This window comes from Accipiter gentilis, chromosome 3 (genome assembly GCF_929443795.1).
Source record: "Accipiter gentilis chromosome 3, bAccGen1.1, whole genome shotgun sequence".
Classification (NCBI taxonomy): Eukaryota; Metazoa; Chordata; class Aves; order Accipitriformes; family Accipitridae; genus Astur; species Astur gentilis.
Window position 1 is genome coordinate 35,826,849 of NC_064882.1, and position 17,000 is coordinate 35,843,848.

Sequence of the window (17,000 nt, forward strand, 5' to 3'; positions counted from 1 at the left end):
TAAGATCATAGGAGAAAGGTATTGTGTGATATTTTACTTTGAAAGAGATAATAGCTTGCTATTTTAATTTAAATTGGTATTAACAACATATTTTTTTCTGTTCCAAGTAAGTAGGCAAATATACTGTTAGGGACTAAGGCCTCTGAATCCCACTTCGTATTATCTTTGTGATATATGGAAGCATCTTACATCTTCTTAAAAGATTCCCTCTACATTACAGTAAAAGGAGTTCTGAACAAAGTGTTTTTCCTTTGAACAAGGGGTTTCTTCCTGGCTTCTCCAGTGATGACTTTTGTGATTTTGGCCAAAGTCCTTAATCTCGTGTCACATAAATAGGTAAATATAGGTAAGATCCATACTTGTATTGAAAAGCTTTTGTTGTCCCACAAGCGGTGTTCGATACCTGGTGTGCAGTAAGCCAATCTTGCAACACAGAGCTGAAATATTTATTTCCTGTTTGCGCAAATATGGGTGCTAGGTGATAATTCCACAAAGCTAGCACATCACACCAAAGAACTACAACATATTTATACTGTTACATGATTAGTAAAAACCTGCCTAAATTTACGTTTGTTGGTTAGTAGTCACCATCTCATCTACTATTGGTTAGTTATATTTAAATTGGCCTCGCTTGCAATGTAGATTAGCAGGCATGCTCCTTGCAAGTGTGGGGAGGCAAGTCTTCTTGAATTGAGTCAGTGGTCGCGATCTCCCCCTGCTGCCTTTACCTTTCCCCTAGTTCCTGCAGTTTTTCTGACTTCATGTTTTTTTGGCAGTCATCCTGCCGTCTGCGCCTTCTGGAGCAGGATGTTCGCTTTTTATCAGCCTTTCAGTTCTTCAAGGACATAGTGGTTAGTAAGGTGTGATACAAAGTAAACAGGCCTGCATAGTGAAACTATTGAGTAATGGTCCTCCTTAAAGGACAATGCATCAAGTTTAACCCTAAATTAAGGAGTATCACCACAGCCTAGTCATTAATTCAAACATACGGCTGCACTTTGACATTTGAGGATTCATAAGTGGTCTAGTCGTGATGGAGTATTTTATTGATAAGTGTATGAAGCTTAAAATACAAATACTTGGCAAACACTTGGCGTGACTACTATGATTTTTCCGAATCTCAGTTATAGTTTTGTTAATACCTTTTTTCTTCATTTTTCTATGGAATGAGACCATCTGACATTTTGTCTCTCAGTTGTTGAAATGAAAGCATTGGCCACTCAAAGCAGTTATGTGATCTCTTCTAAACACAGCCCTTGTATGAGAGATAAGGTGTTCTAAATGCAGTTACTCAGTGACAGTGGTGAATGAGGAAAAGGACTAGTCTACTTTTTGGGGTTTGGGTTGTTGGTGGTTTGTTTCTTTTTATTTATTCAAGGCCTTCATAACATCTCTTATTTTTAGGATGTAACATCTGAAGTATGATGTATTTTGAAGAAACAGTTCTAGAAGTAAACTTTAGACACCAAGCAGAGTTGGCTGTATCTAACCTGTTTTGAAGACGTAATCTCTTCCTCATGTAATTTTTTTTTTTTTGCATGAGATGAATAGGCTGATATGCGTAGACTGATAAAATACTTAGAGAATTGGCAAATGACATTCTTTGAAAGGCTGCCTTATTTGCAAAGCTTAAGAGAAGCAGTTTCTTTAGATCTACTAAACTGGCTGAAGCCTTCATTGGTTTTTATTCTTAGGTTAAAGTAGAGTACTGTGCAGCAGCACTTCTGTCATCAGTCCTGTTTGAGGTGCTGAAGCTTTTGTGGACCTCTGTCTGTTTGTTGCCAAGGAACCAGACTTAATTCTGAAGCAGGAGGCTTCTCAGCACTTCAAAGCATGAACTTTTGTTACCCATTCTGGTAGCACAAATGCTAACTCAAACAAATGCTGTCCTTCAGCCTGGAGGGAGCACAGTAAAACGGGTGCATTTAGACCCTGCTCAAAGTAGGATGTTTAACCGCTTCTCAACTTTCCTCATCCAACAAAATAAAGCCATCTGTCCAAATTCTGTTCTAGTGTAGTCTCTAGTGGTTTTGCCAGTGTTACAGAAACGGTGGTACTCACTAGACTAAGCCTTTTAACCTGAATCTTTTCAGGTACATTGAATTCCACAGAACAAAGGCTGTCCTTACTGCCTTTTAAATGGGGAACAGGTAATCTTGGTAACCACATGATGTCATCATGAGAATAAGAGGATTAAGTTCAAACTAGGTGATTGGCTTTGAAGTTCCAGGCCCTCTGTCTGTAACCTGGCCTTTAATATCCTTCCCTTTAACATCCACTTTCTGCTCTGTTTTGAAAACAAGAGTTGCTCGCTTTTTGTTTGTACTTGCACACCACACACCCATATTTTATACATCCTTTCTCTTATGTTGTGTGACCTGGTGGTGAGTTTCACGGGTATTGGACAAGCAGGGAGCTTCTGAAGGTCCCTCTGTGCCACAGGAAATACTGTCTATATTTATGCTGTCAACATTGTTAAGGATCAAAACATGCTGTTGCTAGTTTTTGATGATATTTGCGATCTGCCAGCCATGGGATTGTAATTGCTTCTTTTAGTGATCCTATACAGTCCCTGTTCCCTGGAGTTCCTATGTGCTCCTTGGATTCCCAGGGCTTAAATGAGTACTTAAGTAAATGAACTCGGGCCCTGCAGTGTTTTGTTTGAAAGTAACTGACTTCTAGGGGCCTTGCTACCTAGCTCACCCTGCGTTGTGTGCCAGGGTTTGTGCACAGTGTTAGACAAGGAAGCGGCATTTGGAATAGTATCTTTGAAGACCAGCTTGCTGAGAAGGGAGCTTCTTAAAGTAGTTTGTAAAAAGTGCTGCAGTGGTAGGTATAAACAAAGTCCCGGAGAGGAGCATGTTCTTAGCACTTCACTGTGTTGAAAGGAGTTTCACTTGAGATTCAGAGTCTTGCAGGTTAAGTGCGTAAACCTTCCCTTTTGAAAACCAAGGATGAACTATGGCAGGGGAAAGCCAAATTGCTTTGGCCAGTGGCTGGCACACTTGTATACAACGTGGCAGAGCAAGCACTTGAATGGTTTGTACGCAGCCTTTCTGTCTTCCAGCAGCCTGATGGTCATGGAGTAAGGCGGCAGTGCGGGGCCTCTCAGCCTTAATCTGCAGGTTTAGCTCTTTGAGGGCTCCTCTGAGTAATGGGATATGGGTTTTGAACCACTGAGAGTGAAGATGAATCAGCTTAGTTTTTGCCTAAGTTGTTGACATTTGGTAAAAGGAGAAACCTTGCTTCTTGAAACAGCAGCTGTGCTTGTATTGAACCCCGTCTGTCATCTGAGAATGTGATAGTTTCTCCATACTTGTCAAGACAGAGTTTGCTCTGGATATGTCAGTTAAGATTTGTGGCTGCCTGTAGAGATAATACTGACAAAAATTAGATGCCTGCAGTGCTTGGTCACATGCACCTAAGCTGCTTACGTATCAGTTAAGGGTATATCTTCTACAGAATCAAGAAAATGCTTAGAGGAGCACCTGCTTTGGAATGTAAAATTATTTCTTAGCACTCTTTAGATTTATTTTTCCTTGCGAGATCGTATGTGTGTGTGCACGTGCCCTACGCACGGTTGTGTGTTCCATATTAGCTGTGGCAATATCTCTGGTGTGTAAACAAAGGGTTGGTGTTGGCTTGGGGCTGCAGCTGAAAATTGAGTTGTAGAGGGGATCGAAGACAGGAGAACCCTGTTGGGTCCGTGCCTGTCAGTCCCGGCACCTTCAAGGGCACTTGGGGATGGAGTGCTCCTGCCCTGCCTTCTTGAGCACTATGGTGAAGAAAGTTTCCTTTGGCTCAGTTGCTGTCTCTTCAGCAGTTTGAGGCTCTGAAAGGTCTGGTTGTTTCCTCAGGCTGTTACATGCCTCTTTGGGTGTGTCAGGAAGATCCAAAGTGAGAAAAAGAGACCGCTTTCCTGCTTGTCTATGCATAGCTTTCCTCTTGGAAGAGCTTAAGGCACCACAGGTACAGTGCCAGGTGGAGTACTAGTGCTCTCATTAGGCTCCAGGTTAGCACATGAAAATGGATTATTGCTTCTGAAAGCAGCTGTAAAGCTGACTGCTGACAAAGAAACCTGACATGTTGGTTGTTTTCAAGTGTCATGCGTACTTGTACCAGCTCTAAAAGGCTGGAGGTCTCTCACATAAAGCATGAGTTTGAATTAATTTCCTTCATTCGAATATATGCAGGAACTTGGTTTCAGAAATAGTATGAGCAAACAATTGGCTGGGAGACTAAAGAGTGGTGGCTTGTCTGTCCCTTTGCCCTAGTGACCCAGAGTAGCATAGGTTAGTGAGTTTTACCTTTGGACTTTGCTTCCATATAGTACTGCTGAAACACAGACTTCTTAAATGTTCAGGTTTTAAACAGCTTTGCTGAATCAGGACCATTGTGATCTCACTGTAGAAGCTGTACTTTTCATTTATCGTTTTGGAGACTGAGGATGAGGCTTTTCATGGTTACATGCAGCATGACCATGAAAAGGACTAGAACTATGTTCAGTTAAATAATAAGCCATGCAGTTACCTTCCTTTTTAATGGACTAGGAGAATCCTAAGAATCTTTACTTAGTCTGCTGCTGTGGATATTGTGTATTCTTCCAGGAATCTGGATCCTCCTTCTTTTCAGGCTGCTCCTAGAAGTTTTTGATGCAAATGTTCTAAGTAGCAGGATCTCAGGAAACCTCTACGGAGAATAGGAACAACACATGAAATGAAGGGCTTTAAGAAGAATATTTCATTTACTGTTTCCAAAGAGTCACTGTATTTCTGAGAGAAAGCTTCTCGAGCAGGATTGGTATCCTATACCATACATAGAAGCACAAACCTAGTCCAGACTGTGGCCTTACTTGTAGTCTGATTAAGAAAAAGGGCTTGAGTTTCAAAATAATAGCTACTGGTTTCAGCATTAAGTCTGAAATCACGTGAATTTGATATGTTTATATCACAGAGACACATATGTTCTGAGGTGGCTGATCACACATAATTCGGAGTTCTGAACTTAGGAATTAGGTCCATCGGTAGCATAGGTAAGTCACCTGTGTTAATAAATAGGACCCTTTCATGATGTCCTGTTGCATTTAATGAGAGTACAGCTTATTGTACACTCTCATTTTGGTGTTAAAAGGAAGGTCGAATAACAAGGAGCATTATAGTGTTGATTCCCCACTTTCATCTCCCCAAAAAGGGAATTTACTGACCACAGAAGGGAAGAGAAGGGATGAAAATAATTATGACTGAGTCAGCTGAGATATTAAATTTTATATATGATGTTGTCTCCTGTGCATGTTTTATGTTAAATGAAGCCTATTAGATCGAGTATAGGCTGTTCAGGAGGAGACAGGCTGAGAAGAGGACTGAAGTGTGTAGGAGGAGGGACAGAAAGAGCTGGATGCGCTGTGGGGGAGGATATGAGTACACTGCTTTTAACCACAAATGAACAAACACTAGCTGAGCTGCAGGTGGAGTTGTCCAGAAGATGGGAGGAGAGACTCCAGAAACCCAGCCTGGGACAGAGGGAAGCTGCGTGGGTACCCAACACAGGCTGTTTCACTGCCCTGCGGGCAGGCTGGACTCCCCAGTGCTGCGATTGCCTGACCCCCAGGATTCACTCTAGTGTTGGAGGGAAAAGAGGAGTTTGGTTGCAGTAGTTCCTACCCACTACTCTGTCTGGGTGCATTTTGAGCTAATTGTTGCCAATAATGGACATCCAACAGGGTTGGGGAGGGAGGAAGGCAACCAAGCTTACGTTTCAGCGGTGTGCAAAGCAGCATAGGCACTGAGGATCTGTATTAACAGATGGAAATAGTATTTCAGCAGCCCGTGAGGTGTTCAGGTATATTCATCAGATGGTTGCTTCAGACTTCACAATATGGTTTTGGATACTACTAATTTGAAAGCCACTTTCTGTCTACTTGACATGAAAGACTAGTGGTTCTCCCCTCATCTGTACATACTACCATGTCTCTGTGTAGAACAAAAGAAAAGCTGCAGAATTTTTCTGAAAGAAATATTCTCTGTCAAAGCAAATCTTCCATAGGTACAAAACTTGAGTTCTGCAAAGATAATAGCCTTTTCTTTTGATAAAGGTTGAAAATTGTATGATACATTTTTCAGAATTCCCGTCCTCTCATTCAGTGTATGAAGTTTTGAACTTTGACATGTGGCCTGTTCTCTACTAGGTGTTGAACTGAAACTGTCCACACTAATTTTAATCCCTATTTTCCCTTTGTGTGGCATAATGTAACTTTTGTTTAGAATTACTGTTCTGTTAGTTCTTCCTTAAATTTTGCACTAAATTTTATTTGAGATGCAGGTCTTCAGATTAAAGAGAAGTTGCTTTTGCAGATAAAATTTGCTTTAAATAAAGTCCTGTTTGTGTGAGACTTTTCAGTTACTCAACAGGTAAACTAGGAGGCTTGTTGAAGCTATTTGTTCATTATGGAAGCTAATGAAAATTTGCTCAGCAGTACTTTGAGTTTGAGTTTTGGTACAAAACTATGCGGTGAGTGAGGACTTGATGTAGTCCAGTTATTATTTAAAATAAAGTCAAATGTGTATTTTTCTCTTGTAGTGGCTGGTGGGAAGCATTACAGAAGTCTTGCACTGGCTAGTGAGTGAGATTTGTAGCACGGATGGGTGTTGTATGTTGCTTGCAGCATTCAGCTATAGTGCTTTGCCTACCCCCACCCCCCCTCCTTTATCCCCTGTGTGAGGCTGCCTTTTGGAAAACTTACGGTTGTTCAGTTCTACACATTCTACATGCTTGCTTTTGAATAGAAACAGTAAGAATTACATACATTGTGATATATATACACAAAACTCCAGGAACTAATTCAGATCAATTAAATTAAGGTCTGTTTTCATTCTGATTCATTGTCTATATGAAGGTTTAGTGAATTAGTGGGTTAGATGGTCTTTGTATCTTCAGTTAATTCACAAGAACTTTCCTTACTTTTCCCTTTGTTAAAATGAGCTGTGAGAAGAAGTGGATGGGCACTGGGGAAGAGGGAGAGTATCAGCATGATTGCTGCCATGTGACACTCTATCTAATCAAAATACCGTTTAATGTTCAGCTGATTTTGTTCCCTCCCTTCCTTATCAGCAATATCAACTGTTGTAAGTTATTGCAAGTATAGAAATTATTAAAAAAAAATCACTCTGACTGTAAAGAATACTTAATTCAGGGTCAACATTGTGAGGGAATTTTATGTATGCTTAGAGATTCTGAAATGTGCAGTGAGCAAGGTGAAATTAGATGGAATAAATACCAATTCTTTCTCCTTTTTTTTTAATACTGTCTCCCTTCCTGTGTTATGTAATCTGTGGAGAAGTTGGCATCAATATTAAGTTTTGGTTTTAAACATCTTTTTATAAAGGCTTAAACAAGAAGTGGTCTGTTAATAAAATTTTATGTATGGATGAATACTTGTTTAACAGAAATAGTATATGGAGACAATGGGTTTTCTGGAGCAGGAATATGTGTTTTTATGCCTTGCTCTGGATATTCAGAGTTCTGTTAAATGTTGAGTTTACTGGCAGGAAAAAGAAAAAATCTATGAATTCTTCTTTATGAACTGTTAATCTCAATTTGGGCATTAGTTACATTGCTCTTTTAAGGGGCTATCCATATTAAGCCTCGCTTTGTAGTCATTAAGTGCATCAAAAGTTTTTGAGCCATACTGTAAGAATAATAAAGAAAAAACCCTATGGTAAATAAGGAGTCATTCACACCTTACATTGACAACTAACAGAATAAACACAAGAACTTGGTAACAATCATGAGGTAAGACATGATATTTACTTAGTGCTTGGACTCCCCTTTGTGAGCTGCAGCCTTTTGCAAGTACAGAATCACAAACCAGTTCAGGTCGGAAGTGACTTCTGGAGCCAGCTGGTGTAACCTCCTGCTCGGTGCAGGGCTGACTTCAGTACGAGATCATGTTCCTCAGGACCTTGCCCAGTCAATTGTGAGTGTATCCAAGGTTAGGATTGCCACAAACTCTATAGGCTACGTGGTCCAGAATTTATCTACTACCACTGTGATTTTTTTGTTTTATCCAGTTGGAATTTACCTTGCAGCAGCTTGCTGCTTTGCCTCTTGTTTTTTCTGTTTACATCTTGGAGAATGGTCATCCATGCTAAGTGAAACCACCTCTCAGCATCCCCTCTTGTATGTCGTAGACCTCAGCACCCAGCCATCGTAATGGTCATCCATTGGACTTCCTCCAGTTTTTGATCTCTTTATTTCCATCCAGGGACCCCAAACTGGTTACAGGTAGAGTCTCATGGGTACCAGCTAGAGCTTTTAATAATTTTTTCCTCTTGATCTTGCTAATATAACCCAGTCCATGTTTAATCTGTATTGCTGCAGGGTCTTACTGCTGACTCGGGTTCAGCTTTTTGCATAGGATGATATTTCATGTATTCATTCCATGTTTGATTTGTGTGGTAATAGTACTTCAGATCAATGAAGAAATCTGATTTCAGACTCTGAGAATAGAATTTAGGGTTATTCTGATAACATTGGGATAACTGGGATTTTTGCCAGCCAGAAAAGAACCATTATGTATAGCTGGTTGACTCTAACAGTTTGAACTTGAACCCAAATTTTGCCTTTGTATGAGAGTCCTAACTTGCTGAAACTCCTGTTTCTGAGAGCTTGGCAGCATTCACATGGTAGGCTAGCAGAGCGCATCATCCACATACAAAATAGTTCTTGGTTTGCTACAACCATTCCTAACTCCTACACATGCAGGATTACTGTCTGACTTATCTTTTCAGGTCTTTGACATTTCAGTGGAGGCAGCTCTGCTTTGTTCTCCCCTAAAATGAGGGCTATCGTCTAAGGGAAAAAAAAGTAAATGCAGAATACCGTAGTCTTGATAAGTAGTTTATCAAATCCTGCCCCCCCCCAAATCTAAAGAGAGATTTCCAAGTTACCCTGTTGCAAGATATCAGGTATCCTGTACTGCTAACTTGTATTGCTGTCTCCCTCAACTGTAGAAATCTTTTTTCAGACCTGCAGGTATCTGTTACCCTGTAAAGTGTGCTTATTCTTAGTTCTTACTGAACATGCTGGAATGTCAGTGGTTGGAAAACTTTGTTTATAAAATGTGATAGGGATTTACAAAACATGATTTGTCGTTAGTTACCTCTTTCATAGGTAGGTCAAATTCTAGGCTGTCTGGCTCTACTTCTGTTGGTTTTGTTTATCCATAAACCAAGCATTGTTCTTCCTTTACCCTGACCTTTGTCAATCACCCAGAGAAATTCTGCAAATCCTGCCTTTGTGATTTTGGAATCTTATTCAAAGCTTAACTTTCTACCTGTTGATGAAGATTCTTTGCCATAGCCAAAATACTTGGACTTCTTTGATGATATTTTGTTCTATTGGTTGTTTTGGTTTTTTTGGGGGTGGTTTTTGTTTGTTTTAATAAAAGTGTAGGTTGACTGAGAGGTGATCTGGGGTTGGGAGGGAAGAATGCAAGAACTGGCAATCGCTGCATCTAGTGAATTATTTCTAGAAACCAGTGTTACCTGGTCATGGGTACTAACTGTTAACTTCTACCTACGGAGAATGTATATTCAGGGCTTTGCAGGAGATTTTGGTAGGTCTCCTGACAAGAATTTCTTGTCAAGTCCATCAGTTCCCTGGTCATCATGATTTATGTGTCAAGAGTCTTGTTCTTCCACTAATCAGGTAACCAAAATTCCTGTTACTGACTTTTCAGGGTTTACTTTCTGTGCCTTTGCAAGTTGTTTAAGTGGCCAGAGTGCAAATTTGGAACGTCTAGAGGTGAGAATCTTTCTTGTGTTTGTTGAGGGTAAGTTGTGACGGTTATGGTTAGTACAGCATACAAAAGGTCATTGAAGGATGAGAAGAAAAAAATGTTGTTATACCTTTTGCCTGAACTCTGTAATAGTTTGAGAATGTTTCTTAGATAGTGTTAATTGAATTTGTGCCATGCCAGGTAAGGTGGCTGGACACTTTTGCTCACAATGCAGCAAATATTTAATAAAATTTATCTTAATATATTTTTTGCTTAATAGGTGCTGCACATTACTTAAAATGTTTCAGTGTAGGTTTCTGGATGCCTTGTAGCACTGTGCTTATGTGCTTGACATGGGTTTACCTAGTTCTTATGGTTAGTAACTGCTTACTGTCAAACTCTTTAAAGTCCATTATACACAGTACGCCTGCCTTTGCATAGGCTGAGGGGCTTAAGAACCTAGTGCTCTTTCCTCACGTAGTTTAGAGTTACCAGGAAATTTCAGGATCTTCCTCCAGAAGTAGCTGAAATGAACTTTGACTTGTGTCTGTTTGCTTCTTGCTTCTTAAGAATGCATGCGAGTCTGATACTAATTTGAAATTGTTTTTCAAGATAATTTTGTACTACAAAATCTGAACGTTTTGACCTTTCTTCACTGTTCTTGTTTTTCATCTGCTCTACTCATGAGACTGATAAGTCCTTCCAGTTAATTGGCATGACTATTCCAATTGTTTTGTCTTCTGAAAATAACCTTCTTAATTGAAAGACTAATTAAAATTTGGATGTGAGCATGCATCTTGAGAGCAGGAAATGTTGTATGTGTTTTTAACACTTGTAACAAAAATTTACCTGCAATTGCAAATTTGTTTTGGGAAATGCAGATAAAAAAATTGGATCAGTCTGTGCATGAGTTGGGTCAGTGTCTAGTTAATTCTCATGCATGTTTCTTTACAGCAACTGTCTCTTTTAAGACTAAGGAACCCATTTATTTGCAAATATAATCTCTATGCTAGGTCAGTATTAAAGTAGTCTACCACAGAGCAGCGTATGCCATCTCACTTTTTCTTTTGTTTGGAACTATCATTTCATGCTGCTTTCCAGTAGTTTGTGTGCTGTGGAACTTTGTCTAAGGAGCCATGTCAAAATAGCAACAGCAAAATAGTTTAAAATCATCAATTTCAGATTTTTCTGAAGAACCCAAGTACTTTAATAATGAAAACTCCTAAGTCCTAAGCTTCTGTACCCTTTTATGTCAGGTAACTGGTATATCTTGGGAGTTCTGGGGAAGAAAAATATCGTGCATTGCCTGGAAGCTAAGGTGCGGGGGGGGGGCTGTTCACGCTGACAGGCATCAGTGGGTGTATGTATGTGTGTCTGCCTTGTACACCTCCACCCTAATGACAGGTACTGTGTTGGAGCCCGTCCTTTTTTTTTCTTGTTACCACCTGTCCTTGACTCCCGTGGTACTGAACTTCAGAGGTATCTTGAGGGGCACAGTATTGAGTCTGCCTGGCTAGAGAAGACTTTGAGACTTTTCAGGGAGGGGGTTTACAGCTGACTTTAATATCTGGAGTAGATTGGCAGCAGGAACCATGACAGCACTGTCTCTGCTCTTTTTAGTGGATAAGTGTGTATACTGAACTGGGGGGAGTGGTTGGGAGGGATGACCTTTTGAGAGGTGACTTGATGTAAGTGACTAACCTTGCTTGGGACAAACCACAGCTGAAATGTGGAAAAAGTGAATACTTGAATGCTTGCAGAGCAGCACTATGAACTTGTCGCCTGACAGTAGTTGCTGGCAGTTGTGTTAGAGGCTTCCTGTCTTTCTAAAAAGAGGGTTGGACTGAACTAGATAAGCTTTCTGCTTTGGTGGTGGTGCAGGACTTTGTTTAAAAGGATAAACTTGAAAAAGCTGTAATAGATGCTGTACAGATAGTTTTGGCTTGTTTACTTGTTATTGATGTGGTTCTAATATTTTTAATTTTTTTATTATTATTTGATTGAGGCTTCAGCCTCACAATGACAGTACACAAGGCTAGATAAATCCTGACAATATATGAATGTGCAGTATGTATGTATGGCAACTATTCAGTAAATTTATCTTAGCAGTGCTTGTAGAACCAAAACAAAGTGGTTCTTAAGTTTTTGTTAAAAAATAAGGTTTTCCTGACACTGCTGAAATTATCTGTTGGTATTGACTTCCTCTCTTCCCCACAAAAAAGGCAGTTGGGCAGATCAGTATACAGTAATGGTGCAGTATGCATATGTTCAAGCAAAAGATTGTTTGGTCTTTCTCCTGTATCACAGGATGCTATCTGTATGTATGTAAACATTAACTCTGGAGTTAGAATTAAATTCTCTTCAGGCAGGTAATTCTTCTCCACAGCTCAATTAAAATAACAAGGTTAAACAGCTGTCTGGTGCCAAGTACTGTTTTTAGGGGACTGTGCAAAAGTAATTTTCTTTGAAATGTGATCTCAATTTAACTTCTGTGCTTAGTTTTCTTAAAATAAGCAGCTGCAGACACTTAGTGTAAAATAGTTAATGTGTTCAATAGGAATGCAAATGTAATCCATGACACTTTAATGGCTCCATACTAATGATACTGCAGACATGATGTATTATGTCAGATATTCCTGTTAATATCCCTGTTGTAAATCAGCGTGATGTCCTCTAATGGTTGTGAAGAGGACAATGAGACTGAGACAATGATCAGCATGTGATCTTTTCTTTTAAGATGTGTCAACCCTTTTTTACATTCAAGATCTCAATTTTTGTATCTTAAAACACTTGTAATTAAACTTTGAGACCTTTTACCCTAGGATTTCTGAGCTTGTCTTTGGAGTGAAGAACTGTTTACTGTTTTTTCAAATAGAGAATTTTTGTTCCCTGTTAACCTGTGTTTTCCATTAGGTAAGATCTCCTTAAGTTACCTTTTAGAATGGAATATTTTTTTTGTGAATTATATTTGCTAAAAAGTGAGACTGCTTAGTACTTTTTTTGAAAATCCTAGGGAGCTGTGTAAGCATGGGAGGAAAGGAATTCCTTTTTGTACTGTGGCAGAAGAAAAATGAAAGCTTTTGCTACGAATTATTTGCTCTGATATATATATGGCAGAAATCATTACTTCCTTCCAAGGGAGTTGCATATTTTAAGGGTCTACTTTCAGTCCAGAAGTCTCAAGTAGTGGTTTTATTAGGACCCTGTGGTGTTGTCTTGATGTACTGCAAAGCTCTGCAGAAATCAGACCAGAGAACATTCCATAGTATTTTTTTCCTTAAGTTTTCTAAAATTAGGTGCAGAGGGAGAAGCACCTCTTCTGCTTCTTCCATGCCAGCCCAACTGTCACGTGGTTTACCTTTGGCTTGTTCCAGTCTGAGGCAAATCAGGGTTTAACAATACTGTGTGTCCTCAGTCAAAGCAAGAATAAGTTGTAGTCTGCAGTTCTACATCTGATTGTGCCAATTTGTGGCTTCTGATAAGGTTATGCCTTTTGGGAGTTTTGAGACTTTTTGGAGTGGATAAAAAGTGTGGACACCAGCAAAACACCAGGACTTAGGCACAGACAGAGAGCGGGGAGAAAGAGGAAAAGGACAGTAAGTTGCTTTGTACAGAACGGGAATTGTATATTGACGGTGCCTGATGCTTTCAGTTCAATATAAATTTTAAATTATAAAAAAAAAGTGAACTGGAAATAGTACAAAGGGAGGAAGAGAAGCCTGGTGCCCTAGAGTGTACAGTGGAAATCACACACAGAGGAGAGTGAGTTGAGCAAGCCCTGTGCCATCTGCTAGATAAGCTGGAAAACAGATTACTTATTATGAAGCTCCCTCTAAAGGCAAGACAGATAGTTAGGATTGTGGAATTGAATTGAAGGCAAATATGTGAGATTGACTTTTCAGGTTTAGTCCATCTTACACAGGCACTTGCAGCAGGGAGCTATTATAGTTTATTATTCCAATTCATCTTTATTTTTGCTCTGAGGATAAAGATGTTGTGCTGCTCTTAAAATTCCTCAGAGAAGATTGTTGCTTGTGTGTATACCTGTGCTAGCAACTTCTAATGTGGATAGACAGGGAGAGAAAATTGCCTGTTAGTGCAGTGCTAATGAACTGTGGTGAAAGCCTTTTACTTGCAAAAGAGGATTTGAATGTGCACAGAACTGTCATGCAGGTGTGCCTCCTTATGGGGCTCTCTCAGGTGTCCGTGAGGCTCGAAGTTCTTGTTTTCTCTGAAGACAGTATGTAGTCTGGAAATTAGTTTGCTTGCTTCTGAAGTAGTAACAGTCTGAAAGAAAACCACCTGCAAGAACAGCCAGCCTGTCTTGCATTGTGTATCCTATTTACCTGCAGTGGTTTTGATGATGTTATTCCTGTCATGTTTTCCTTTGTATTCTTAGATATATTTCAGAACTTGCTTGGTATTTCTCCATTTTAAATTAACTAAACATATGTATAAAAATTAAAAAAAACCCCTCATGTCTGTCTCTGTTTGCATTTTATTTCCCTGGTAGCTATCTCAAATGATCCTATAAATCCATCATCTCAGGCTGTTTTACATACATGTTACAAACTTGGGCAGGGGTAAGAGGATAATTACATGCAGAAGCCCTTCAGGGTACTAAATGCTCAAACAGAATGCATTCTTTATATTGCTAAAGTGAAGGAATTGCTGGTGAAAAGAAAGCAAATTCTTTTCTGAGATGTCTTTATTGGAAGTTGGTTTTGATGGTCTCTTTTTCCCAGCACTAGCAGTTGTAGTGGTAGCAGTGTAGTCGAACTTGTTGACTAATGCTCTAGTTAGCTTATAAATCTCTAAGTAGCATTACAGCTGTAACGATGAGCTACAGGAGAGCTTCATAACACTGAAATGGAGTATGCTAGTTACAGAGACAAAGCAAATCTTTGGTTTTGATCAAGTAGTTTACCTGTAGAATTATAATCTAATGCTTTGAAAAAAGTGCAAAGATGGAAAACATGGCAGTACATTTCTACGTTTTCCATGCTATTCTTCTTTAGTGCTTTCCCTACAATTGTTTCCTGTACATCTTTATACTATTTTGTATGAGGTGGGGTAGGGGAAAGCTGAAAGGGTTTGTGGAAGTACAGTTACTGCTTAGCTTTGACATCAGTTGTTATTGACTTATGTGATTTCTGTACCTAAACACTTTGTTCTTATCTTTTAATATGATAAAGTTTCTGGTTTGTGTTTCAAGGTAACTGTACCCTTGTGATATAGAAGCATGTGATCATTTGTGTAAATATATGCATATTTAAGGATGGCAGTACTCCCTATTAACCTTATAATACATTCAAGTGCACTCTGACATGTGTGCCTCAACTGTTTTTCTCTTATTAAATATTTCTCTTGTATTCCAAACAGTACTATCTCTGTTGATGTATTTATGATATTGTTCATGTTAGCTGATCCAAAGTGGCCGGGAAAAACAACTCTTTAGTGTCCAGATTGTTCCTACTGCAGATGTGTATTCAGCCCTTTTAGAATGTGAAGCTCAATATAGTTTTATTTCCCAAACTGCCACACTTTACGAATAAGAAACAGTCTGTACTTGGTGGGTCAACCCACTGGGCATTGAAGTAGTAACTGTACGGAAAAACAGTAATGCCATTCTGAAAGCATCCACAGTATGAAGGTGCTATAGCTGCCTGCTGATTGAAGGAGTAAAAATGCTTTTGTCTCAGTGAAATTTTTTTCCTTTTAAATGAGGGATCGAAAGCCTATAGTCAAGTTCCCAGAAAAACCTACCGCAAGGTGTGTAAATAATTGAGCTAACCTGGAGGTATCTGAATACTCACTGAACTAGACAGTAGGACAAAAGAAAATCTGTTACTTCAATAATCCAGACATGCCGTGGGTGTAGAACATCTGTTCTGTTCTTGGAGAAGCTGACTTTTACCAAAAGCATGAAGACGGGTCTGTACCGTATGTCCAGTTTTGGATAAACATAGTTGTGGTGAGAAGATGCAGATCTGGCATATGGCTTTATGATTAAAAACTAGTAACATCAATAAAAGTAATGTAGTTTTCAGTGGCTTTATGTCTAGCTTTATGACTGTTACTATGGTGTTTAAGCGGGTTAATTTGAGATGTTTCAGAGAGACTTCAGAATTAATGTGTTTTGATAGCTGCTTTTAAGGTTATTCAGGAAAAATAATCTTTTATGAAAGCAGATCAAATACAGTAGAAGGCTGCTATGTCTACAACTTCTGTGATTTTTGGTAGTAGGGTGTTGTAACAGGCGGGTGGAGAATGTTTATACAAAAAGAGGCTTAGTGTTATAGTCTTGCTGTAAAAGAGTGAGGCTGAATGATCTAGAGGGAGGGTAAAAAAGAAGGCCACTTTTAGAAAGTTACAAATGAACTTTTTTTATCTACTAAAAATTCTTACTTAACCAAGTCTGTTGCCTAGTATGGTGATAATACTGCATGATGTACCTCTTGAGGATGGGAAACGGTGCCTACCAGCACAACCACAAGAGGAATCGGACTATGTGATTGGGATACATAAGGTTAGCAAATTGTCTATCCTTCTGTTTATTATAATTGATCAACCCTTTTTCTTAAACTTTTTTTTGTAGGAATTTGTTTATCAGAAAGCAAAGTGCAAGATTTGAAAAACAAAATGATGTGGGATGGAAGTTGTTTGGAAAAGTACCCCTCAGAGAGAACTCACAGAAAGATCCAAAGAAAACGCAAAAGGTATTTGTTTAATTCTGTGTTAGGATTAGTGGTGAATGTAGAAGCCAGTTAAGTTTATGATCTGTATGAATGCCTGTGAAGCCTGTTTGTTTGAGTTGCGCACAATTTCTTGGACAGTATCAAAGAAGGTTCTTCATTGAAATTTTACTTCCATTATAACAGTGCTGTTCAAAAGAATGTGTTCTACATGGTCATTACATTGAGTACTCCATGAAAACACATACCAGTTTGGTATAAAGCATTTCATGTGAAGATTCAAAGTATGTGAAAGTGTATTTGTTTTTTATAGTCAAGCTTAGTAGGTATTTTGCAAATCTTTCAAATTCCTTTATCTTGGTCTGGCTTTCACTGGTTTGTGGTATTTGTGTCATGGACTCATCTATAAGATGCTGTTTGAAGGGAAATTGTGTTCTGCTGGGCCTTGGCTTATGCTTAAATAGTAATTAAAAACATGTAAATTCAAAATAGAGTGAATGTGGTGGAGTGCCAGAAAGTTGTGTTGGAAT

At 39.1% G+C, this 17,000-nt stretch overlaps 1 protein-coding gene across 3 annotated transcripts in view; it reads left to right on the forward strand.

Annotated features, from left to right (window-relative positions):
- The window catches only part of TBC1D14 (TBC1 domain family member 14), a 79,048-nt gene that overhangs the window by 6,688 nt on the left and 55,360 nt on the right, over positions 1 to 17,000 (forward strand). For all 3 annotated transcript variants that reach the window (XR_007504882.1, XM_049793621.1, XM_049793613.1), the window contains exon 3: positions 16,374 to 16,494. Coding sequence is in view for 2 of the 3 variants with exons in the window: in XM_049793621.1 (XP_049649578.1) it covers positions 16,374 to 16,494 (121 nt within the window). In the remaining variant the exon portion in view is untranslated. The remainder of the gene's footprint in view (positions 1 to 16,373; positions 16,495 to 17,000) is intronic.